At 38.1% G+C, this 27,505-nt stretch overlaps 1 protein-coding gene and 1 long non-coding RNA gene across 3 annotated transcripts in view; one reads left to right on the forward strand and one right to left on the reverse strand.

Moving 5' to 3' along the window:
- The window catches only part of LOC122553484 (TOG array regulator of axonemal microtubules protein 1), a 170,222-nt gene extending 148,148 nt beyond the window's left edge, over window positions 1–22,074 (forward strand). Inside the window, exons 16-22 of one of the 2 annotated variants that reach the window (XM_043697298.1) lie at window positions 1,091–1,249; window positions 2,739–2,865; window positions 3,716–3,831; window positions 4,953–5,154; window positions 6,227–6,446; window positions 12,526–12,612; window positions 20,859–22,074. In XM_043697298.1, coding sequence (XP_043553233.1) covers window positions 1,091–1,249; window positions 2,739–2,865; window positions 3,716–3,831; window positions 4,953–5,154; window positions 6,227–6,446; window positions 12,526–12,612; window positions 20,859–21,112 — 1,165 coding nt within the window. In that variant the 3' untranslated portion in view covers window positions 21,113–22,074. Of the gene's footprint in view, window positions 1–1,090; window positions 1,250–2,738; window positions 2,866–3,715; window positions 3,832–4,952; window positions 5,155–6,226; window positions 6,447–12,525; window positions 12,613–20,858 lie in introns of those variants that run through there. The other variant, XM_043697299.1, reaches the window with a different exon arrangement.
- The window catches only part of LOC122553488, a 51,173-nt gene that overhangs the window by 10,806 nt on the left and 12,862 nt on the right, over window positions 1–27,505 (reverse strand). Inside the window, exon 2 of the long non-coding RNA XR_006312736.1 lies at window positions 12,834–12,964. This is a non-coding gene — a long non-coding RNA (uncharacterized LOC122553488). The remainder of the gene's footprint in view (window positions 1–12,833; window positions 12,965–27,505) is intronic.

The following is a 27,505-nucleotide window of genomic DNA, read 5'->3' on the forward strand; positions in this document are numbered from 1 at the left end:
TTAATGAACTCAGATTCTGCAACTGCCACAATATGGTTCGCAGTTGTGTTCTCTGCATTAACTTTTGTCCTTTTGAATTCTAGTCCGGTTACATGATAGCTACTATAATGTGTGTTAATAAACACAAATATTGTTTCAGGCAGGAAAGAAAAATCAAGGGTGGGAGTTGATGTGCAGAAGTTGAAAGTTGTACTGTAAATTTTGATATTCTCTATATGTTCCTTCTGCAATATTAGGTTACAAAAGGAAAATAAGTTGTAATTTTCAATATCCTGACCAAAGTTTGTCAGTTGTGAGTTTGAAACCTGTGTGTGACCTGTCCTGTAAGTTCAAATCCAGGAGAGGCCTCTGACTAATCTATCCTGTAAATCAAAATTTCACAAATTGATAATCTAAGATATGTTGTCAAATGTGACCCTTTGGATGGCTAGTATTTTAGAGAGTAGATTTACACCTACAGTTTTCTCACACCTTAAATTTATGATTTCATGGAGTGGTGCCACTTACATCTTCCAAGGTGAATAAATAAAGTTTTGCTTTGCTCATGTTTATTCTATCCTATCTTACTGATGCATATTTTCCCCAAATAAAGTCTTATTTTGATGTCAGTTTATGAAAAAAATAAAAATTGTCATAGTCCCAGAAGACCATAAGTTGCTCTCTGATGAGAGGGAGGGAGAGAGAGAGATGACTAGATTGAGTTTAACTTGAAGGTCACCATATCTTGGGAGAGATGAGAAGGCAGGTCTATCATTGTGACTTCAGACCAAATTGGAATTGAACCCACCCTGTTAACATCACTTGGCATCATAAACCAGTTGTCTAGTCAACTGGGCTTTGGCATGTTGTTGATAGAACTGAAGATAGCTGTGTGAAGGAGTCATTTGGTAGTTGGAAGAAATTTTTATTGCTTGTGCCACTTTTCAATGCCTTATCCTTATCTCCAAAAGTTTATGCTTCCTTGGTTACTGGTTGATGTTATAGTTAATAAGTTTTACCAACTGATAACTTAGTTCACTTGCATGAAACTTGAATTCATTTTTTCTTTTTAACAGATCTTTAATTGTTTTTTTTTGTTTCTTCTGTTCAGCCATCTTAATGCTGTGGTCAGAAAATGCACAGCACAGCATCTTGCCAATGTAGTGGAGCGAATGGGAGCAGGACGACTTTTATCTGGAATTAAAGATATAACTGATCGGATTATACATGCGGTAGCAAAATTTGCACAGGATGGTTCTCAAGAAACTAGGCAAGTAAATACCTTGTAATAATGAGTTTCATAGGACAATGTACCGATTTAACTTGCAGACGAAGGGATGTGGGAATAATTTATTTTTTTCCCCAAGATATTAATTTTTACAGTGCTGTACAGCATAAATCTGCCCATTGCATTATCATGACATTGTGGAAGCATGATTAGTAATTATTGGACAAGAAGGACTCCAGAGATGGGGAGGGCATCTGTATCTACTTATACTGAGGTCCAAACACACTAATTGTTTCTTTTCATCCTGCCACTCTATTCCTTCATTCTCGATGATGTACATCCAACATCCCTTAATGTCAGTACTACCTGTTTCTATCATTCATTTTGACACTTTCAACACAGTTTAAAGAATGTCTTCTAAACACCTTATTTATTCCCATGTACCTATCCTGTACTATATTAACTTTATGACCCTTTGTAGTACACTTGCTCACAAGTGAAACAGACCCCACATTCACCCTATTGAACCCTTTTATAATTTTGACTTCTAACAAATCTGCTCAATTTTCTTCCTGATTATTACATCCTTTCAATTTTGGTAACATCTTGTAATTTTGTTTTTCCCTGCTATTCACCTGTGTTTTAATATCCATCATATAGAATGGAGACCAGAACTGTGCAAAGTAAACAATGGAAATGGATTTCTGTGAAAATAGTAACTGAGCCAAACAGACTAGAAGTAGATGAACAAGAGAAAAATAATGAAATCAATCAAATTAAATGTCAATGAGGTTAATAGTTTCAAATATGTGGGAAAGAAATTCTAAATTTTTAATCTTCCTCTTGTGTTTTGATGAACAACTATTGCAATTCAAGATTAATATTCAATGTTCTATGATTTAACCTGGCACCAATGTTCCAACTAAATATATTTCATCATGTTGTGGTTCATCAAGTTGAATGCATGGTATCTTTACTTTTTTGCTTGGTTGCTGCCAATTTCTTAAGACAACTTACAAATGCCACAGATTACCTGGAATTCTAGAAGGATCTTTCAATCTTGTAAAATACACTTTAATTGCTTGCCTGCTGATAAAGGTTTTGTTTAGACAAAACAAAAAAAATCACTTTTTCTCAGGTTCAAGCTTGAAAATATCAGTAGGATACACCCTATTTGGGTTTTATTTTTATCAAGAAACCATAACACATTGAAATTCTAATTGTAGTTTGTCATCCCTAGGTTACACATCTCTTACTTTGCTATTGAAAACATTGAGGAGAAAGTGAGGTCTGCAGATGCTGGAGATCAGAGCTGAAAATGTGTTGCTGGAAAAGCGCAGCAGGTCAGGCAGCATCCAGGGAACAGGAGAATCGACGTTTCGGGCATATGCCCGAAACATCGATTCTCCTGTTCTCTGGATGCTGCCTGACCTGCTGCGCTTTTCCAGCAACACATTTTCAGCTATTTAAAACATTGAAACATTGTAATTCAATGTTTGTAGATATGCACTAACCTTTTTATATATTGCAGATATTATGGACGCAAGATGCTTTTTATTATGATGTCTCACCACGATTTTGACAAGGTGCTTGAAAAACATTTGCCACCCAGAGACTTGCCTTATATTCGAGATACTGTTAATAATCTTCGACAAAAGGTACAAAGGAGTTTAAACACCCCAATCCATAGTTTGCTCAGTTTAATGCAGAAAGTTTTGGCGCTACATTACAATATTAATGCTTTTGCTTAAATTTGCATTGGTAGTTGTTTCTTTTTTTGATACCTTGATATATTAAACCTAGCCATCTTGATTTCAGTTCTGTTATTTTAGAAGTTAATCTCAGGAGTCTCGGGTACAAGTTACATCGATTTTTTTTTTGCCAACACATTGGGAGAGTTCTTTCTCAGAGCACTTCTGAAGCAGGAATCTGCTCAGTCAAGAAATCCATCAGATATTTATACGTTGAAAAACTCATAGGCAGTGCATTACGTGAATTCCAATGTGATTTTTTTTAGGCTTATTCCTGGGAGGGGAGAGGGTGTCTGAGACCCCCTTGTCTTAGCTACCACCCCTATTTCCAGATGCTTCTCTAATCTATCCTCTGGACCCTGATTGTTGTTACTGGTATTAATCTTGTACACTTATATGGCCACTTTTGTCTACAACATCATGTTGTTGAGCATAAAATCAGTGGTACTGAGGTCACTAGGCATTCAAGCTACTATAAGGACTCAGAGATTGCTATAAGTTCAGCCGCGAATACACTTAGCTGCCTGGCCTGTGTATTTGCTGCATCAGCATTTTAGCTGGTAAATTCAATTAACTCCAAAACCTTTCTAAATACAAGAAAACAAGAAATGAACTATACTTATTAAACTAACTAAATTCTTTAGTCCTTTCTAATGTAATTGCTTAACTCTGCATAAAACTTCTATTGATCATATTAATTTCTTCCCTCATTGAATTGTAATGGGGGTAACTCATATCCAATATTTTCCCTTTACAGGGCCTTGGGGAAATGCCATTAGATACCCCATCAGCAAAGGGCAGACGATATCCTGCCAGCGGAGGGAGCATGCGAGTGTCATCTAGCTCCAGGGAAATACAGAGTTTAACAGGAAGGTATTAGCAAATTTACTGTATAGTTAATCATTAGTTAATTATTTGTAGACAGAACTTCATAATGTATTAGTTGAATTTCTCGTTCCAGTTTACTTAAACTCTATGATTTTATTAATTTATAATTTAAATTAAATGTATAGATCATGCCGATGCATTATAATAATCTGCATAATAGGTTGCAATAAGGAATTGAAATAGTTTCTTGCTTACACCTATACATTGTATGCAAGTTACATGCTTTGTTTTGTAAGTTACCAGAGACTGACATAATACTTAATTTGGTTTATTTTTTTATTTCTAAATTGTATATCATAAGTTGATGTTTGTATTAATGTAAAATGCTGGAAAGTATGAAACTCTTCACAGCAGGACATCCCACCTAGTCTAGGTTTTCTTTGCTTGATCTTTTTTTCTCATTTCTTTCTAACCTGCTCAAAAAAATCTATTGATTTATCTTTAGGATGCTCTATACTTATATAGAGTTTGAAACTTGAGAACTCTGAAAAATTGGCAATACTGTATTTTCATTGTTTCAGACCTACTGACTGCAAAAATGTCGAGCTTATATTGTACTGTCATGATAGAGATGAAACAGAAATTGTAACCATGGTGATACAGAAGGAATAATATATTTTAGAAGGAAACCAAAGACTTTTCTTCAACTAGTTACTTTATACAAAATATAATTTAAAAATCTAATCAGAATTATTTGTGTGGGTGTGTTTTTAAACTTTCACTTCATGGCTTTGTTGAAGCTCTCAATTCAATTTCCATGATTTTATTCATATCAGCCTTCAGTTTAATCAACACTAATAAATACACTTCCTAAGTACAACTGGGTACAAAATAGGCTTCACAATTATGTTTAAAACTGTTTAATAGTTTGCACTGTTATTAAGGGACTAAATAAATTTTTAGTCTCAAATCCACATCAAAATATAATAGTAAAAATGGACAAGTATTATTTTCCTTACACAGATCATTTTTGAGAATTTATCTTTCTCTAAACAACTGTTGTATGCTGTATTAGAGCAGAGCTTTGTTGAATTTTGATTTTTTTTTAAGTAAAACTGTTCTTCAAGTATGAAATCATGATTATGAAATAAAATCTAATCATACAGGGATGTCACAGAAGCAACACTGAGTTTACGTGATTATACATGGAGACCATCTCCACGAAACTTGATTGAAAATGCAGAATATCTCAAGGAAATTACAGGCCTATTGGGCGCAAAGGATTTTCGGGATCGCAGCCGAGGGATTGAGCAATTATTAACGGATTGTCAGAATAACCAAGAACTTGTTATAATCAATATTGTTAAGGTAATACTGGAACAATAAATTAAAATATTGCTGTGATAAATAAATAATTCTGAACAATCAACTTAGAGCTTTTGTAAAGTTTGTGATGTTGAAGTTGTTTTTGAATGAACCACTTCAGCTTGTTTAAATTAAAAGTTGATTAAATAATGTATTTGTAAAATATCAGTGCTACCAAATAAATTGTTTAGCTGTTACATCATTTTACTGAGAGTTATCGTAAGTACCCTTTAGTGGCACTACCCCTCCCCAATTTTTAATTATTTGGTCTGAAGCACACTTTATAATTTTATATTTCTTAATTATTTAAGTTTTTAGTTTTATTTTCCTTTACAAATTGTATCCATGACTTTTCATTCTACTCTGTATTTTCTGTTTTTCTCACTTCAATTTTGTACTTCTCTTTTACTCAGCTATGACATGTTATGTCTACTTACTTTGTTCATTCTCATGTGGTATACTTCTTCATTCTTATTTGTTTTTCCTAATTTATTGCTTTGTTTTATACTCATCTTTCTTAATTTTTATTTTAAACATATTGTTTAAAACAAAAATATCCTGCACATTGAAAACTTTTCATTTCCCATACTCATTTTTGTCAGTTTGGGGAAGCAAAATGTTTCCATGTTTTGTATTCTGCATCCTTTACTCACTTACATTAGTTTTCATAAATCTCGTCTTTTTTGAAGTACCAGGTGGTCTGCATAATATCCCTATTAATGTGATCTGTCCCTTCCTGTCTTTAATTTCATTGCATGGTTTTAGCTTTTTTTTTCTAGTTATATCTCTTCCATAATTGCCATTTTATCTCTAATCAATTCATTTATCCCAACTCCTTTTTTCTGTACTTTATCTGATTATTATAGCCTGCAGTATTCAGTTGCTAGTCTTTCTATTTGTATAGGTATGTTTCAGTTACTTGGAGGCAACAATCTTTTGTAATATCAAATCCAAGCCATCTAATCTGTGACATACTTAATGTAAAATGAAAAAGTAAGATCTATTCATTCGTAATCTGCTTTGTTAAACTGGGACTTGAAAATGATCATATTAAATGTTAATATTTCCTCTCCAGATCTTTGATGCTTTCAAACCTCGACTGCATGATTTCAACAGCAAGGTAAATCAGACAGCATTAGAAACCATGCAGAAAATGATTCCATTGTTGAAGGATAATCTGGCTCAGGTTTTGAACGTTCTTTTCCCTGCCATTGTCGACAACAATCTGAATTCCAAGAATCTTGGAATTTATAATGCTGCCATCAGTGTTGTTCACACCCTTGTTCAACATATAGGTATGTAGAAGTGACTGAAATGATTATTTCAAGATGTTCTATCCACTAACAAAACCATGTTTGTTTATATTATTATTTGTCTGTAAGAATGTACATACATGTTTATGTGTAGGGATAGAAGTGAATTTAACTCAACAGGAAAACATTTGATTAAAAAGAGCAGCCAGAAATTGAAGTATTCAGCAACATGACTAAGATTTAAAAAATCAAAATGTTGAAAATAGAACAATATGTTCAAACGTGTAACTATCAGAAGATAAGTGATCTCTGCTTCGGTGATAGGGAAGTTATATTAATGTAGAAACATAAAAAAGGGAGATGTATGTTTTTCAAACCTGTTATGCCATGTGTTAAGATCATGGCTGATCATCCAACTCAGTATCCTGTTGCCACTTACTCTGTTTGATTCCTTTAACACTAAGACCTATACCTAATACTTTCTTGAAAACATTCAATGGTTTGGCCTCAATCACTTTCAGTGGCAGAGAACTCCACAAGCTCACCAATCTATGGGTGAAGAAATTTCTCCTCATCTCAGTCCTAAATGAGCTACCGTGTATTCTTAAACTGTTTCCCTGGTTCTAGAGTCCTCAGCTATTAGGAACATCCTTTATGTATTTAACGTCTCTAGACCTGTTAGAATTTTATAGGTTTCTATGAGATCTCCAATCCCTCTTTCTCCAGTGAACAATAGTCCTAACCAATCAAGTCTACCTTAATATATCAGTCCTGCCATCCCAGGAATCAGGCTGGTAAGCCTTTGTTGCACTCTCTCCATGGCTAAAAAATCCTTCCTCAGATAAGCAGACCACACCTGGATACATTACTCCAGATGTGATCTCACCAAGGCTCTTGACATCCCTATTCCTTAATCAAATCCTCTTGCTGTGAAGGCCAACATGCTATTTGTCTTCTTCACTTCCTGCAGTATTTACATGTTTATTTTCAGCGACTGGTGTACAAGGACACCCAAGTTTCATTGCACATTCCCCTTTCCCAATCTATCGCCACTCAGAAAATAATCTGCCGCCTTGTTTTTGCTACCAAAATGGATAACCTCACATTTATTCACATTGTACTTCATCTGCCATGTATTTGCCCACTCATTCAACTTGTCCAAATCACACTGAAGCACCTATATCTTCCTCAAATTTCACCCTCTCACTCAGTTTATGACAACTGCAAATGTGGAGATATTACATTTATTTCACTTAACTAAATCATTGATATGTACTGTGAATAGCTGGGCCGAAGCACTGATCTCTATAGTTCCCCACTGGTCACTGTCTGACACTCAGTAAATGACCTGTTTATTCCTACTTTGTTTTCTGTCTCGCAGCCAGTTCTCCAGTCAGTATATTAAGCCCATTCCCACACCCTTTAACTTTACATGCTCATCTCTTATGTGAGACCTTGTTGAAATCCTTCTGAATGTCCAAGTAAACTACATCTGAATGATAACAGATTGGAAAAGGGGATGGTGCAACAAGACCTGGGTGTCCTTACACAACAGTTGCTGAAAGCAAGCTTGCAGATGGAAAAGGTAAACATTATGTTGGTCTTCACAGCATTAAGATTCAAGTGCAGGAACAAGGATATCTTGCTGGATGTAGGTTTGATCGCTGAGCTGGAAGGTTCATTTCCAGATGTTTCATCACCCGACTAAGTAACATCTTCAGTGAACCTCAGGCGAAGCACTGCTGATAATTCTTGCTTTCTATTTATGTGTTTGGGTTGGTGATGTCATTTCCGATGATGTCCCTTTCTGTTCTTTTTCTCAGGAGGTGGTAGATGGGGTCTAACTCGATGTATTTGTTGATAGAGTTCCAGTTGGAATGCCATGCTTCTAGGAATTCTCGTACGTGTCTTTGTCTGGCTTGTCCTAGGATGGATGTGTTGTCCCAGTCGAACTACAGAAGCAATCATCCCAACATCCACAAACGAAGCTGCATCAGAACATAATTTCAATGAGCCAACACACAATGCAGCACAGAGGAACTATGCAGAGCAGAGGAAAATCACCTATACAGTGTATTAAAAAAAAATGGGTACCCAATGAACACAGTCCGCTGATTTCTCAGCAACAACCCCAAACAAGAAGACAAAACACGTCCAGAAACCCTAGCCACTCTCCCCTACATCAAAGGCATCTCGGAAATGACTGCCAGACTACTCAGACCGCTTAGCATCATGGTAGCCCACAAACCAGTCAACACACTAAAACAGCAGCTAATGTATTTGAAAAACCCTATGCAGACAACAAGCCAAACTAATGTCATTTACAAAATACCGTGCAAGGACTGTAACAAACACTACATTGGACAAAAAGGCAGAAAACTACCCACCAGGATACATGAACACCAACTAGCCACAAAAAGACATGACCCTCTCGCACCAGTATCCTTACATACAGATGAGGAAGGACATCACTTTGACTGGGACAACACATCTATCCTAGGACAAGCCAAACAGAGACCCGCACGAGAATTCATAGAAGGATGGCATTCCAACTGGAACTCTATCAACAAACACATCAAGTTAGACCCATCTACCACCCCCTGAGAAAAAGAACAGGTAGTGACTTCACCACAGGAAATGACATCACCAACCCAAAGAAACCCAAACATATAAATAGAAAGCAGGACTTATAAGCAGTGCTTTGCCTGAGGCCTGAAGATGTTAACTAATAGGATGACGAAACGTCTGAAAATGAACCTTCCAGCTCAGCAAGCAAACCTACATCCGGAACCTCAACCTGAGCTACAAATCTTCTCAAAACTTGCTAAGGATGTCTTGCTGCAGTTATACAGAGCCTTGGTGAGGTTGGAGCATTGTGTGCAGTTTTGGTCTCCTTATCTGAGGAAGGATCTCTGGATCTGAAGGGAATGCAGCAGAGAAGAAGTAGACTGGAATGACAGGGCTGAGGTATGAAGAGATAATGGATCAGTTAGGACAATATTCACTGGTGACTAGAAGAATGTAGAGACAGAAAAACCCAAATCAACATCTCCATTCAACTGACATGCATAGCAATGTGAAAAATCACACATCACCAGGTTATAGTCCAACGGGTTTATTTGGAGGCACTACCTTTCAGTGACAAAGAAGCAGCGCTTCAAAAGCTCCATCCTAGGGAAAAAGACCTTTTGCTATTCACCTCATCCATGCCCCTCATGATTTTATAAACTTTATAAGGTCACCCCTCAACTTCCTACACTCCAGTGAAAAGAGTCCCAGCCTATCCAAGCTATCTTTATAACTGAAACATTCCATTCCCAGCAATGTACCAGTAATTCTTTTCTGAACCCTTTCCAATTTAATAACATCTTTTCTATAGCAGGGTGATTAAAACTGTACACACTACTCCAGAAGAGACCTCACTCATGTCCTATACAACCTCAAATTGACATCCAATTCCTTTTCTCAAATGAAAGCAAGCGTGCTAAATGCCTCCTTAACCACCCTAGATACCTGTGACGCAAATTTCAAAGAATTATGTATGTGGCCTCTGTATTCCTCAACACAGCTCAGGGCCCTACCATTAATTGTATAAGTCCTGCCCTAATCCAAATTAAACTCCAACTGCCACTCTTCAGCCCATTCTCCTAATTGATCAAAATCTCCTTGTAATCTTAGATAAGCTTCTTCACTGTCCACTATACCACCAATTTTGATGCCATCTGCAAACCTGCTAACCATGTCTCTTAAATTCTCATTCAAATCATTTATGTAAAAGATTAACAAAAGTCCAAGTAACAACCCATCACCACTATGCTCAGTCTCCTGCCACAAGCCAATTTTGTAACCAATTGGGAAGCTCTCCCTGTGAGCTAACTTTTCTAATTAGCCTACCATGTGGAACCTTGTCAAAGGCTTTACTAAAGTCCATGTAAACAATGTCTACCGCTCTGCCCTCATCAATCTTTTTGGTTACTTTCTTACAAAAATTCAGTTAAGTTTGTGAGACAAGGTTTCCTTCACACAAAGCTTTGCTGACTATCCTTAATCAGTCCTTGCTCCTCTAAATACATGTAAATCCTGACTTTCAGAATTATCTCAACAACTCACCCACCCCGGATATCAGACTTACAGATCTATTGTTCCCAGGCTTCTCCTTACAGCCTTTTACAGCACAACATTTAGTCATCCTCCAGTCCTCCAGCACCTCACCCATAGTTATAGATAAGACAAATATCTCTGCCCCACAACTTCCTCCCTAACATCCCACAAAGTCCTGGGATACACCTGATCAGGTCCTGGAGATTTATGCACCCTTATGTTTTCTAAGACCTCCAGAACCTCCTCTTTTGTAAACGTGAACTGTTTTCAAAACATCAATATTTATTTTCCCAAGTTTTCTAGCCTCCATTTCTTTCTCCACAGTAAAAACTCACACAAAATATTCACTTAGTATCTCTCCCATCTCTTGAGGTTTAACACATGACCTCATTGATCTTTAATGGGCTCTATTCTCTCCTTAATTGCTCTTTTGCCCTTAATGTACTTGTAGAATCTCTTTGGATTATCCTTAACCTTTTCTGTCAAGGATATCTCATATCCTCATTTTGCTCTCTTGATTTCTCTCTTGAATGCCCCTACACCTTTTATACTCTTCAAGATATTCATTTGATCTCAGTTGTTTATATCAAATATATGACTCTTTCGTATTCTTGACCAGAACTTAAACATCTTTATTCATCCATTTATCTCTACTCTTACCAGCCTTACTCTTCACTCAAAGAGGAACATTATGTCTATGAACTCTCATTATCCTACTTTTGAAAGCCTCCCATTTGTCAGTCATCCCTTTGCCTGCAAGCGGTCTATTCCAATCAGCTTTTGCAAGTTTCTGACTCATAGCATCAAAATTTGCCTTACTGCAATTAAGAACTTTAACTATTATAGAATGCCTATTTTTTTTCCATAACTGTTTTAAAACTAATAGAATTGTAATCACTAGTTCCCAAAGTGTTCCCCTACTAATCTTTCAGTAACTTGCCCTGCCTTATTTTGCAAGAGAAGATTAGATTTTGCTTCTTCTCTCATAGGTACATTTACATGTTGATAAAGAAAATTATCTTGAGCACATTTAACAAATTCCTCACTATCTAAGCCCTTTACTCTATTGCAGTTACAGACCATGTTTGGAAAATTAAAATCACCTACTATTACAACCCTCTAATTCTTACCTATTACAACCCTATTATTATATCTGAAATCTCTCTACATGTTTGCTCCTCAATTTCCCTCTGACTGTTCGAAGGCCGATAGTACAATCCCATCAAGGTGATCATCCCTTTCTTATTTCTAAGTTATAGCCATTATAGCTTCACTAGTCAATTCACCAAGAATATCCTAAGTACAGTAGTAATGTTTTCCTTAATGAAATACGCCACTCTCCCTCGTCTCTTGCCTCCATTTTATCCTTCGTATAGCATCTAAAACCCAAAATATTGAACTGCCAGTCCTGTCCTTACCCCAGCCAAATTTCTGCAATAACTATGATATCCTAATCCCATGTCCCTTTAAATGCCCTGAGTTCATCAGCTTTACTTGTAAGATCCCTTGCAATGAAATGCAGTTTATTCTTCAGAGTTATCTTGTTCTCTGATTCACTTTTGTTCTGTCTTTCCTAATTAACTTCTTTTTTTTGGATTCAGAACCATCTTCATCTGCCTTTGTTATGTTATTATCACTATTTCCTCAGTGTTCACTTACGCTTGCTCCTCATACCTTCTCTGGTTCATTTCCCATTTCTAGATCCAATAGTGATTCCTCTCAGGATTGGCTTCTCAATAATAAAAATAAATATTTGCATTGTATGCCAGGAAGATAAGTTGGTGATTTGCAAGCAGCAACAAATGGGAACATATGTAGATTGAAATTGTCATTCAGCAGCCACAAGTATAAAGTTCCCCTCAAACCCTTCCAATAGCAGCATGCTCAGACATCCTTCTTTCACGTTTCTCACCTCACAGGTGAAACAATGATCAAACACCAACAGTCACAGACATATCACCTGAAAGAAAATGACCTAACGGCATTAAATAATTGCACTTTTTAAAAAATTTGTATTTAGATAATTTACTGCTGCTCCAACATTTCTGCAACAAGGCTCAGTTCTTGAATGGAAAAGCAAAACAAGACATGACTGAGACACTTGCAGGTAAGGCTTTTTTTTTCTTAATAATGATTATTTGAAAGTGGAACACTACATGGGATGAAATACAGAACTAGTATTGCATGTTGGAAATGTAATTTAGCAATTAGACAAAGAAGATAGATGTTATTTCAGGTCTCCAAACCAACTGGCTCTGGAGATATCTACCAGATATCTAATGGTAGTATGAACCAATGAGATTTATGAGATATGAAAACATTTCCCACCAGCAGAAGGATGTTCTTTTATTCTTTGGCAGAAGTTAGTTTATTTGCCCTGGTACTGTCTGGTTGCATATTTGCTTGTACGTATTATGGACAGTGAGAATACTGGAGAAATTCAATAGGTGTAGCAACATCTGTGGAGAAAGAAACAGAGTTAACATCTTAAGTGCAGTCTGACTCTTCTTCAGAATAGTCTTTCAAGAACTGAGGGTATCCTTGGAGTATCTGTGGGTAATGTCCAATCTAACCATTTTCATCTACTTCATCAGTGACTTTTTCTCCAATATTATGACAGAGTCAAAATGTTCGCTGAAGACAGAGTTGTGTTCAGTACCACTTATAACTTCTTAGTCACTGAAGCAATCTGAGCCTACATACAGCAAGACCTCGGCAACATTCAAAATTATTTTTAATCAACCAGTTCAGAGATTTTGTGATTCAAATCTGAGGCAGGCAGGTCTTGAACTTAGATTATCGGGCTCAGATGTAAGGACACTATAACTGCATCACCAGACTCACCTCTGGATAATAATCAGACTAATTGTGTTAAATCATGTGAAGGCAGAAAGGATTCTTGTGGTGCAGAGGTAGTGTCGTTATCCCTGGATCGAGAGACCTGGCTTCAGGTCCCATCTCCTGCAGAGGTGTTTAATAAAATCACTGAACAGATTGGTTAAGAAAAATAAGTACTGTCCCTACCCCTGGACCGAGAGACCGAGGTTCAGGTCCTACCTGCTTCAGAAGTGTTGTTAACATGTTATTAAGAGGTTGATTTAAAAATGTCTCGTGCCACAAGGTTAGCTTAGATAGCTGTACAGCCATGAAGTTTCCCCCTTCTCAACCTTGTCCCTTACCTGAGGTATGGTGACTCTTGGGTTATTTTTACCACCATTTGCCTCCAGGAGAGAGCAGCCCTATGATCCTCTATGGCAACTTTGGCAATTATAAAAAAGTGACAGCTACAATAGATGTTTAGGGACTCTTGTGGCACAGTAGTAGTGTTGCTACCTCTAGACCAGAAAGCATGGTTTGAAGTCCCACTTAGCATCTCTGAACAACTTGATTTAAAACAAAATCTCTATGCAGGTGGAAAGGATTCTTGCGGGAGAGTGGTAGTGTCCTTATCCCTGAACCGAGAGGCATCTGGACTAATCAGTAGATGTAGTTACATACCTCTGGAGCTGATGCGACTTGAACCCAGGCCTCCTAGCTCAAAGGAAGCCTCTGGGAGTTCCTTGTTCACAATATCACTGTGCCACAAGAACCACCTCCCACTGCACTGTATGCTTGTGATTTTACACCTCTTAAACAAATAAGTAAACATTAGCTTCATAATAATCCTTCACCAACTGGCTTTCCAGGTTTAACACTAAGTGACAATAAATATTTGCAACACACAATTGCCATTTGAGGATCATCTCCAACAAGAGAGGCAATAACAAAAATTGCTGGAGAAACTCAACAGGCCTGGCAGCATCTGTGGGAAAAAAGCAGAGTTAACACCTTGAATCCGGTGACTCTTCATCAGAAGAATTAACTCTGTTTTCTTCCCACAGCTGCTGTCAGATCTGCTGAGTTTCTCCAGCAATATCTGTTCTTGTTTCTGATCTACCATATCTACAGTTTTGTTTTATTCCACCAAGAGAGAGTACAGCAATCTCCTCATGACATTCAACAGCATTATCATCACTGATTTCCTCACTGTGAATTTCTGGGAATTATTATTAACCTGAAACTTAACTGGACTCACCAAAAAAAGCATAGTACAAGAGCAGGTCAAATACTAGAAATTCTATAGCAAATAACTCAGACCCTAACTTCCCAAAGCTGCTCACCATCAATGAGAGACAAGTTAGGAGTATGATAGAGTACTCTCCACTTGCTAGGATGTGTGCAGCTCCAACAACAATTGAAGTTAGACATTATCCAAAACAATGCAGCCTGCCTTTAGCAACCCAAATACCACCTTAAACATTTCTTCTGTCTTCCATTAATGCTCAGTTTCAACATTCCTGGAGCAACTTACTAAGGGTCCTTCCACAGCAAACCAATCAACCTCTGCCATTTAAAGAAACAAGGGCAATGGATCCATAAGAGCGCCACCACCTGTACATTCTCCTCTAAGTTGCACACCATCCTTCAGTCTCCTGATTATCAAAGTCCTGACTCCCTCTCTAAAAATTTTGAAAATACCAACACTACATGGACTGAAACAATCTAAGGCATTGGCTCACCATTACCATCTCAGGGACATTTAAGGATGGGAAATAAATGCTGACCTTGCCTACTATGTTCATATCCCAAAAGCAAATACAGTACAATAAGTCTGTGTAGGAAGTTTCTCACAGGACAGAAAACAAAGTAGTTGTTTTCCCAAAATAAAAGTAGGTTAGGTATGGAATTGGTAGTAACTTCAGAAAAATACAAGTTAATAGTTTCAACAAGTGGATACCAGCTAAAATGTAATGTCGATTAAGAACCTGTAAACTGACAAATTTTCTAGAATTCTTTGAAGAGGCAAGAAGTGAGTTAGATCAAGAGAAAGCAAGGGATGAATATATTTAGATTTTCAGAAGGCATTTAAATAGGTACCACACATTAAGCTTAATAAACCAACAGCCTATAGTAATGCATGTTGTATATTAACATGGGTAGGGGACTGGCTAACAAATAGAAGACAGTTGGGATAAGTGGGCATTTTCAGGGTGGTAACCTGTAATTGGTAGATTATCACAGGGATCAATACTGGCGTCACAATTATTTTCAAAATATTTTGATGACTTTGGTGAGGAAAGTGAATGTACTATAGCTGAATTTGCAGATAACACAAAAATTAAGACAAATGATAAGGATGACATAAAGAGTGTGCAGAAAGATGTAAACAGGTTAAGCAAGTGAGCAAAAACTTGTCAGATGAAATATAATGTGGGAAAATGTGAACTTGTGCAAGAAGAATAGAGGAACTGAATATTATGTAAGTGGAGAAAGATTACAGAAAGCTATGGAACAGAGGGATTTGGGAGTCCTTGTCCATCACAGAAAGCTCGCATCGATGGGTAAAAGGAAAGGCATGTAGAATGTTGGTATTTATTTCAACCAGAATGGAATATAAAAGTAGAGAGGTTTGACCAAAACTAGACAAGGCACTAGTCAGACCACAGCTGGAATACTGTGAACAGCTTTAGGCTCCTTATCTCAGGAAAGGTATATTAACATTGGAGACAGTCCAGAGAAGGTTAACCAGGCTGAAAACAGATATGGGAGCATTGTCTCATGGGGACAGGTTACATCAATTGGGCCTGTAATTGCTGGATTTTAGAATAATGAGAAGCAACATTATTGAACATACAAGCTTCTTAAGGAACTTGACATTGTGGATGCAGAAAGGTTGTTTCCCCTTCTGGAAGGGTTTTTTTGATTACAGATTACATTACAGTGTGGAAACAGGCCCTTCGGCCCAACAAGTCCCACCGACCCGCCAAAGCGAACCCACCCATACCCCTACATTTACCCCTTACCTAACACTACGGGCAATTTAGTATGGCCAATTCACCTGACCCTGCACACCTTTGGACTGTGGGAGGAAACCGGAGCACCCGGAGGAAACCCACGCAGACACGGGGAGAACATGCAAACTCCACACAGTCAGTCGCCTGAGGCGGGAATTCAACCCGGGTCTCTGGCGCTGTGAGGCAGCAGTGCTAACCACTGTGCCACCATGCCGCCCACAAATTGGGCTATGCCCAATCTCCTGGACTGATGACAATTAATGTTGAGTTATTATGCTGGCACTCCCTGCCTGAAAGGTGTCTCTCTTGAACTAACTGCAGACTACTTCCTGTCGACCTTGAGACATGGCCATTTGGTTGAATCATATTTGATACGAATGCAGCTGGTACATAGCACAAATGCCTACAGCAAAGTATCCACTGTCTCAATTCTAGGGCAACAGGACATAATCTTGGAACAAATGGTCATATAGTTAAGACAGAGATGAGAAGGAATTTATTCTCTCAAGGAGTTATGAACCTGTGGAATCCTTTATGGAAGAGGGCTGTCAAGACTGGATCGTTAAGTATATTCAAGGTTAAGTAGACAGACTTTAAATCAGTAAGGGAATAAAGGTTTATGGGAATAAGGCAGGAGAGTGGAGTTGAGGATTATCAGATCAGTTGTGATCTCAATGATTGGTGGGGCAGACTTGTACAAAATGGCCTACCTCTTTGTGGGCGGCACGGTGGCACAGTGGTTAGCACTGCTGCCTTACAGCGCCAGAGACCCGGGTTCAATTCCCGACTCAGGCGACTGACTGTGTGGAGTTTGCACATTCTCCCCGTGTCTGCGTGGGTTTCCTCCGGGTGCTCCGGTTTCCTCCCACAGTCCAAAGATGTGCAGGTCAGGTGAATTGGCCATACTATATTGCCCGTAGTGTTAGGTAAGGGGTAAATGTAGGGGTATCAGTGGGGCGGTGTGGACTTGTTGGGCCGAAGGGCCTGTTTCCACACTGTAAGTAATCTAATCTAATCTCCTCCTATATTTTAATGTCTCTTGAACTGTAAATCTTTAAAAAGGAGCTATGGACTTATGTGTTTGGGTAAACAGTTCTTAAAAGTGGGAATGGGAAGTTGTTGAATATTGTAACTTTTTTTTAAAAAAGCATGTGGGATTGCAAGTTTTATAATTGGGTTTATAGAATATACAAACAGGAAATGGTAAAGCTAAACCAATTATTGGATAGGTTAATTTTGTCATTTGAAGGATGTTGAAGCCATGGGTAAGTGCAAAAGTACTTTACATGTTAAACCAAGAGAAATCCTCCACTGTAAAGTGGTTAGCAGGAGAAATGGGCAAAAGCCAAAGGTACTTTCTGTTAATAACTATTACAGTTGCAATTTATATAACTGTATATTGTTTTGGGACTTTTCCTGTGACATGCTCTGAAGTTTGCCTGACAGCAAGACTGTGTGGTTCAATGGTTGGAGATTAATGGGGGCTGAGATTGTTTAAATGGAAAGAGGTGCATAGACTGAGCCCAAGTCCTAGAAAGTCTTGAAGGATCCGTTTGTAAATGGTTCTACTTTAAACTGACCATTTAATTACAAGATAAAAGAGAGTTGGGTCTCTAGGATTACCAATCGGCATTTCGACCTGAATAGAAGTATGTGATGTACTTTGTTATGGAGATTAGCTTGGAAAATGAAAGGATCCAACAAATCCCTGAAAACATACAGAAAAGGTTAGTATCACAGGATTTGAGAGGACAACAGCAACAATTTACAAGATTCTGTAGCTCACCACACAGGATTACAGATGGAAGCTCATGCATGGAGCAAATTCATAATATGATAAAAATGAGGTTGAAAGATTCAACTAGCTTACTTTGGAGGAGGATTCTCCCAGGAAAAACCTCATTCTGAGATTAGAAGATCCCATGCTAAGGAGGGCAAAGAATATAAATAAATCTAAGGGAATTCAGAATAACCTCAAATTGGTTCTGGGAGAATTGAGTGTCTACTTATGGACAGTGTAAAACATGTGTGAGATGTTTGTCAGCTGTCCTAAAACAAAAAAGGAGAATATTCTATTTTGTGGTCTAAAGAATAAGTTGCCAACTGAGATGGTGTTTAATAAATAGTACTTCAGTCTTTTTGGTACAGTAAAACCTTAAATTGTGAAATTTTGTCATTTTTTCAGCTTTTAAATTTTAAAAAGATTGAACATCCAGTGTCAATCTCTATGGAGATCATAACAAGTGGGCAATATTGATTTAAAACCATTTTCAAAGAAGAAGTTAGTAATTATTTTTGCATGTCATCTTAGTAGGATGTGGAAATTTGAAATAGGTGTGGAAAAACTATCTAATTAATGAGTTCAAAACATCAATTTGTATTTATTTGGCACAATTAAAGTAACAGAAGTCCTGAGGCATTTCAGAGGCATTATAAATCAAATGGGACACCAAGTCACATAAATAGAGTGCAGATGGCTAAAAACAAGAGGTAAGTTTTAAGCAATGCATTAAACGAAAGGGCGACATATAAAGTTTTAGAAATTTATGGAGGGAATTCCAGAGCTTACTGCCAAGAAGGTTGAATGTTCCCCCACCACTGATGACCATGATGTGGAGATGCTAGTGTTGGGCTGGGGTGGACAAAGTTAAAAATCACACAACACCAGGTTATAGTCCAACAGGTTTATTTAGAAGTACAAGCTTTCAGTGCACTGCTCCTTCACCTGGTGAAGCACTTTGAAATAAGAGATTCTCAAGACGCCAAACTAGAACAGCACAGATTCCTGTGTTTGTGGATTTCTGGAGATTACAGAGATGGGAGGGTCCAACTCATGGTAGGATTTGAAATCAAGAATGAGAATTTTCAGACTGAATCACTGCTTAACCAGGAGCCAGTATAAGCCAGTTGAGGGGTGGTGTGTGTCAACAGAATTTGGTTTGAGTTAGGATAATGGCAGCATAGTTTTGGCTGACCCATGGTCTAATGTGAGAGGCCAGCCAAGAATGATTTAGGAAGGTAAAGACTAAAGGTTTCAGCATCAGAACAGCTGAGGTTGTCATAGAATTGGGTAATTCAACACAGATAAGTGATTGAAAGTGAAGCAAAATGACAATTATGGCTACCAACAGATCAATCAAATAATTTAGGAGGCGTTTGTACACAGAGAATGTGGAACTTACTGCTAGATGCTGTGAAAGGAGGAGATAGCTTTAACAAGTTTAAATGATAGTTTGAAGTATACAATAGGGAGAGAGAATAGGAAAACATGGGGTAGTGTAAATAGGGTAATCAGAGTTAAGTGTAAAATATAAACACTGGGTAGTTCTAATACAGTTGTGATTGCTTAGCCAACTCACTATTTGCTCCAAGTGTTATGCTCCAGGATTTTGCCTGGGTTGGCAAGGAGAATTGTCAAACTCATCATGAATTCTAGACCTATCATAGCATGTGAATTGTGGAGACTGAGAAAGAGAATTTGGGTAGATCAATTGTTGCTACATTCAGCTGTGAGGTATACTGGGAGTGTCAAACATACATGTAATCACATGAGAAGAACATGGTATAAACAAATGCTTAGACAGAAGATAAAGCAAAACATGGCTTGAGCTTAATTAATGAATGGAAGAAACTACGATGTACTTTTGATGGTCCAGCAAACAGAAGGAACAAGAACTAATGAAAGTGTTGGATATATTGTCAAAAATGACTTATTCTCATAAAGGATTACAGATCACTTAAGTGATCAATCTAATTTAAACCCAAAGTGAAGTGAATTAATTCAGCCCATGCTTGCTGCTGAGCTGAGAAACAGAAACTTAGTAATGGCAATCAAATATTTAAAAGTTATAGCATGGAAGTTGGCCTATTTGAAGACAATGGCATTAAAGGGATCATATGGACAGGAAAATGGTTGAGATAGAAAAGTCATTTTGCTACCCTACATTCTTTCTCCTCTACCCTGTTTTTCTTTTCTTATTTGTCCTTGTCTATTGACTGAACCGGCAAACTAGTATTAATTACCAGAGGAGCAATAGTAGTTCAGCAGATCATGTAGGACTGAAGATACGCATAGGCCAAACTAGGGAGAGGTGCTACATTCTTTTTCACTGAACACCCTTAGTGTATCAGTTAGATTTTTACAACATACAGCTTTCATATTACTTTCTGGTGCTACCCTGCAAATCTCCAGATTTCTAAAATTTAATTTTATAAAGTTTGCTACAATGAAATTTAACCTCACAATCTCTATCTAGATTTCACACAACACCAGGTTATAGTCCAACAGGTTTAATTGGAAGTGCTGTTGGACTATAACCTGGTGTTGTGTGATTTTTAACTTTGTACACCCCAGTCCAACACCAGCATCTCTAAATCCTGTCTATCTAGATTGCTAGTCAAAACCGCTAGCCATTAAACGTCTTACAGGAGGCAACAGCACATAATTACATTAATCTTTCTTGTTCTGTATGACAAAAAAAAGGAAGTAATCAGATTTACCACTTTCTTTTTATTTCAGATCTGGTACCAGACCTGTACACACGGAAGCCTCAGATTGTTGAACAAAAGGTTTTGCCAGTTTTGTGGCATCTCCTGGGAAATATGACAAACAGTGGATCACTTCCTGGTAGTGGAGGAAACATTCGTGTAGCTACAACTAAACTGGCAAAGGCGTTGTTTAAACCAATGGGTCAAAGTTTAATTGATCAAGCCCCAACCCGACCACCCCATATTGCAAAGACTTTACAGGATCTGCTAGACTCAGCTCCCTAAAACTGCAAAGAACAAATTCAGTAATGTTACTCAGTGGTAATAAGAGGGATAGAGGCACAGATGTGTTCCTCATTGTTGCCTGCACTTTTCTCACGTCAGAATTAATTCATTTTTGAGGACTAGAACAAATTTTTAGTGCTTGCATACTATATATGCTCCAAATTGACACTGGACTCCAAATTCTGTAATTGTTACAATATACATTCTGGTTTCTCAAGTAACCTTAAACAGCCTTTACACTAAAATCACTGCAGCTAATTTTGCACTTCTGTACAGTAGAATCTAATAGACATGTAACACTATATCACTGTATGGAAATTGATGTAATTTATTGTAAAGGTGTAGTGCACATCAAATTATATGTGTTTCTATATTTGTAATCAGGTGTATTGTATTACTTAAAATACCCCAATCTCTCTTTAATGCTACATTTCCATATTTTTGGAGTGCAGAAAAGGTAAGGATCTGATGGAGTGACTTGGTAGTCAGCATTGAATAAATGATTGTTTTATAGTAGTCCTCTGGTGAAAATTGAAAAGCATTTATCACTCCAATTGTGTATTGTACAGTATACTTTGCTTCTGCTGGGTTGTAATTTATTATTTTATTGGCTTGAAAGCTGAATATAAATCCTACTCCTTATATTGTGTTTAAACTAGTTATCATTAAGTGGTATGACCAAGATGACTACAAGAAAAAATATTTTTGTTACAGATTCTAATGTATATGCAGTTGTCTTTAAAAAACATTCTTGATAAATGTATATTTCCATATTTTTATGTGAGCATACTTAAAAATAATCTTGCTTTTAACTACAAATTTGTGAAACGGATTACACTAAAGTCCATTTGTGTAATTGTGTAAATTGTTGGCAATAGCACAAGCTGCTCATCACAGGCAAAGAAATATGATTTTAGTCAAAATGTTTAAAGGAAGTAAATGATTTTATTTCTTTAAAAACAGTGTCTTCTTTTTTTGAGAACGTTATATATATATTTGGTTATTTTTAGTTGATTGATCAAGATCTGTTAAAATAAGATAAATATGCCTCAGTATAACTCAAGATTCTCTTAACTGATTCCTGTCTACGGTGGCTCTGAGTGATAAAGCTGTCCAACAAATGTTATTTTTTTTCCTTGGTAAAGCAAAGTACAGTCAGTTCCACATTTCTTCTTGAGGACAGTCAGATGATGTCCACTGATGATGTGTTGTTAAAGTTGTTGAGCTTCCAAAGGATTCCTCTACAATTCATAAATGCCAGCCACATATATATTGCGTCAGATTAAAACACTGCCATTTTCATTAAAACTAATAATGATACATCTAGGAACAATGATGATGTAACTCCTGTAGCACTAAATTTAAGTTCCATAAAAAGGAATCAAAATAAAACAAACGTCACAAGAATAAAGCCTGATTGCACTCAGCATGCAGCAACATAGGAATCACTGGGACAGTGTCAAAGGTGTTTCATTTCTAGTCTGTAAAGTTGGAGAAATATACTAACTGACTGTTAGAATCAAACAACTTGCTAATAAATCTGAGTTTTGTTACTGATGGTACTCAAATCATTCATTGTCACAATTTTAAATTCATAGTGTCATATAACAGAGACTATTTGGCTTACTGCATTTGTGCCAGCTTTTTGAAATAAAGACCCAATACACTCAGATTATTTGGCCTTAAATATGGAAATCTTTGTTTTCTCTTATTGTTGATTTTGTTTGTAAAATGCTATCAGTATCCCTCTACTATCTGATTCTCATGCTTTTTATTTCTCTTAGCCCTGAAAATGTTCCCTTTTCAGTGTCAACTGTCCACCAATCTAACCAAATTTAAATTTAAAAGATTGGTAATTGTCATAAAACCATGCTCCCTTTAGAATAGTATCACAGTCACTCTCACTTTGCCTCTGCAAGTCAACTCTTTTGTCTGGACCAAGACTGTAATGATGTCTGGAGCTGAGTGGCCAGATTACAGCTAAGTAATACCACTCAATGTCAGTATGTTTCCATAACTTTGCTGATGATTGAGAGTAGGTTGGTGGGATGATAATTGACCTGGTTGGATTTGTCCTGTTTTGTAGTCAGAACATAACCAGGCAATTTTCCACATTATCAGCTATATTCCAGAATTGCAGCTGTATTGAACAAGCATGGCCGAAGGTGCAGTTATTTCTGGAGCACAAGGCTTCAGTACCACAACTGGGATTTTTATAAAGCCCAAATTTTTTATATGGATTGAACGTATCTGTCTGGCATTTCTGGAAGATGGGGAGGACTAAAGGGCTCAGATGGATCATCCACTTGGCATTTCTGACTGAGAATTGTGGGGGAAAAACTTTGTTTGCACAGCTGTGCTTCACTTCCTTGTCACTGAGGGTGGAGTTGATTTGGACACTGCTTAATTTACCAGATTCACTTTGACTCACTGATAAGAATATGGCCCCATGGGGTCCAAGGAGAAATGACAAGTTAGATTCAGATTTGGCTCACTGTGACAGCAAGCTGCTGTTTCTGGGACTGGATGACTAGTTCCAATGGGGTTCTGCAAGCTCAGTATAGAATTCTTGCTTTCACAGCTAAATAGTAATCAGGGGTAAGTCATTCTGTCTAATAAGCCTACATCACCATTCAGTACACTCATGCATCATTATGTCATTGACAGATTTCTGAATCAATTTCTACATTAACTATATTCAAAAAAATTTGTGAGTTTCTACAGCTCACTGGAGTACAGAATTCCAAAGATTCACTGCCCTCAATGAAAAAAATTCTGCATCTCAGTCTTCAGTGGTTCCCCCCTTATTTCTTTTTGAAATTGTATCCACTGAACTATATTTGTGGTAATTTAGACTTAAATGTAGAGTTTATGGCAAATGAGTTTTCAGGTGGTACAAAAATTGATTAATTGGTTAATAGTGAGGAATAAGCTATAGATTGAATGAAAATATTAATGAATTGTTCAGAAAAGTGACAAGTGGATTTAAATTCTGAGAAGTGAGAAATAATCCATTTTGGAAGGGCAAATGAATAAACAGGAGCAAAGGGAACTTGAAGAGCATGTCCATAGATTTTTGAGGGTCACATGATAGGACAGTTTAATGATTAAGAAAGTATATAAGATGCTTTGTGAGGAATATAGCAGCAGGAAGGTTATATTAGCACTGTATGAAACACTAGGCCACAGCCTAAAGGACATCAAAAAGATATGATTATGAGAGAAAGAGTGTACAGACATTTAAAAGGATGTTGAAATTTTAGTTGAGAGGAAAGATAAGGTAGGTTGTTATTTCTCTTCAAAAAATGATGCTGGGGGCTAACAATTTAATTGAGTTGTTAAAAAACCTGAGGTACCTAGTTAAAGGGAGTAAGAAAGACCTATTTCTCTTCACAGATAATCAAGGGCCATAAAGTAGTCTGCAGAAGAAGCAGAAGGATAATTAGAGACAGAGGTTTACAGCACAGAAAAAGGATCTTCAGCCAATTGCGTCTGCACAAATTAAAAACCTGCAAATACTATTCTAGTCCCATTTACCAGAATGGTCCATAACCTTGAATGCCCTGGCACAGAAGTATACTTCTAAATATTTCTTAAATGGTATGAGGATTTCTGTTCCTACTGCCCTTATTGGAAGTATAAGAAACCTTTTCCTCAAATCCCCTCTAAACATCCTGCCTTTCATTTTAAAAGTAAGCCTCCTTGTTCTTGACCCTTCGACTAAGATGAACAGCTGCTTTCTATCCACCTGTCCATGTTCCCCATAATCTTATACACCATTATCAGGTTCACCCTTCAAACTTCTCTGCTCCAAAGAAAACAACCCAAGCTTATCCAGCCTCTCTGAAATGTTCCATCACAGGCAACATCCTGGTGAATCTCCTCTGCTTTACAATCACATTCTTCCTATAATGTGGTAATCAGAACTGCTCTCAGTACTTCAGCTGTGGCCTAAACAAACTTCTGTACAGCTCCAAAGTAACATGGAAAAGCATAGCCTAATTAGGAACAATCAGCATGGCATTGTGCGGGGCAGATCATGTCTTACTAACTTGATTGAATTTTTTGAAGAGTTGACAAAGGTGATCAATGAGAGTAGAGCAGTTGTTGTCGTCGGCATGGATTTTAATAAGGCTTTTGACAAGGTCCTTCATATTCGGCTCATTCAGAAGAGTATGATGCATGGGATCCATGGTAACGGTCGCTTGGATTCAGAATTTACTTGCCCAAAGAAGACAGAGGGTAGTGGCGGAAGTGACTTTTTCTGGCTAGATGTCTGTGACTAGTGGGTTCCGCAGGGATCCATACTGGGACCTCTGCTATTTGCGATGTACATAAATGATTTGGATGAAAATGTAGATGGGTGGGTCAGTAAGTTTGCAGATGATACAAAGATCACTAGAATTGTGGATAGTGTAGAATGTTGTCAAAGGATACAGCGGGATATAGATCGGTTGCAGATAGGGGTGGCAGATGGGAGTTTAATCCAGGTAAGTGTGAGATGCTGCATTTTCAGAAATTAAATGTTAAGGAAAGGTATACAGTTACAAGCAAGATTCTGAACAGTATTGACGTACAGAGAGATCTTGGGGTTCAAATCCATAGCTCCCTAAAAGTGGCAACTCAAGTAGATAGAGTGATAGAGAAGGTGCATGGCATGCTTGCCTTATTGGTTGGGGAATTCAGTGCAAGAGTCAGGATGTCATGTTGCAGCTTTATAAGACTTTGCTTAGGCCACACTTAAGAGTATTGCATTCAATTTTGGTGACCACATTACGGGCACAATGTGGAGGCTTTGGAGAGGGCACAGAAGAGGTTTACCAGAATGCTGCTTGGATTAGAGGATATGATCTAGAAGAAGGGGCTTTAAAAACTAGGGCTATTTTCTCTTGAGCAGTGAATGCTGAGGGGAGACTTAATAGATAAAATTGAGATGTATAGATAGGGCTGACGGTCAGAATCTTTCTCCCAGAGTTGAAATGTCTAATACTAATGCATTTAACTTGAGAGGGGAAAGTTCAAAGGAGATGTGAAGAACAAATTTTTTTGCACAGAGTAGGAGGAGGCTGGAAAATGCTGCTAGGGATGGTGGTGGAGGCAGATATGATAGGGGCATTTAAGGGACTTTTAGATAAGCACATGAATGTACAAGGATTGGAGGGATATGGACCAAGGGCAGGCAGAAGGGATTTGTTTAATTTAGCCTCATATTCGACATAACATTGTGGGCTGAAGGGCCTGTTCCTGTGCTGTACAGTTCTATGTTCTGTCCTCCCACTCTTATGATGTACACCTTGACTGATAAAGGCAAGCTTCCAGCATGCCTTCTTACATTCCCCATTAAGCTGTCCTGTCACCTTCAGGATCTATGGACAAGCGCCAAGATCCTTCTATTCTTCTGAGCTTCCTAATGTCATGCCATTTCATTGAATACTCCCTTGTCTTGTTAGTTCTTCCAAAATATATGACCTCACAATTATCAGGATTACATTCCAACTGTCAGTGGTCTTCTAGTCTGTTTATATCCTTCTGTAACCTTCCTCCCATCAACGACCTGGCCAATCTTTATGTCATGTGCAACTTATCATGCCTCACCACATTTTCATCTACATCATTTATGAAATTCACAAACAAACAAAGGGCCAAACACTGATCCTTGTAGTATCCCATTGCACACTGGTCTCCAATCACATACACAGTCTTCCACCACCACCCTCTGTCTCCTGTCAACGCCTCATCTTCACCATGGAAAGCTCATAGTCCCACAACCCCGCACCGCCCGTTTCTACCTCCTGCCCAAAATCCACAAACCTGACTGCCCCGGACGACCCATCGTCTCAGCCTGCTCCTGCCCCACCGAACTCATCTCCGCATACCTCGACACGGTCCTGTCCCCATTAGTCCAAGAACTCCCCACCTACGTTCGTGACACCACCCACGCCCTCCACCTCCTCCAGGATTTCCGCTCCCCCGGTCCCCAACGCCTCATCTTCACCATGGACACCCAGTCCCTGTACACCTCCATCCCCCATCACGAAGGACTCAAAGCACTCCGCTCCTTCCTTTCCCGCCGTACCACCCAGTACCCTTCCACCGACACCCTCCTTCGACTGACCGAACTGATCCTCACCCTGAACAACTTTTCTTTCCAATCCTCCCACTTTCTCCAAACAAAAGGAGTAGCCATGGGCACCCCCATGGGCCCCAGCTATGCCTGCCTCTTCGTAGGGTATGTGGAACAATCCATCTCCCGCAACTACACTGGCCCCACCCCCCATCTTTTCCTCCGCTACATTGATGACTGTATCGGCACTACCTCGTGCTCCCACGAGGAGGTTGAACAGTTCATCCACTACACTAACACCTTCCACCCAGACCTCAAATTCACCTGGA

This window comes from Chiloscyllium plagiosum, chromosome 10, assembly GCF_004010195.1.
Source record: "Chiloscyllium plagiosum isolate BGI_BamShark_2017 chromosome 10, ASM401019v2, whole genome shotgun sequence".
Lineage (NCBI taxonomy): Eukaryota > Metazoa > Chordata > Chondrichthyes > Orectolobiformes > Hemiscylliidae > Chiloscyllium > Chiloscyllium plagiosum.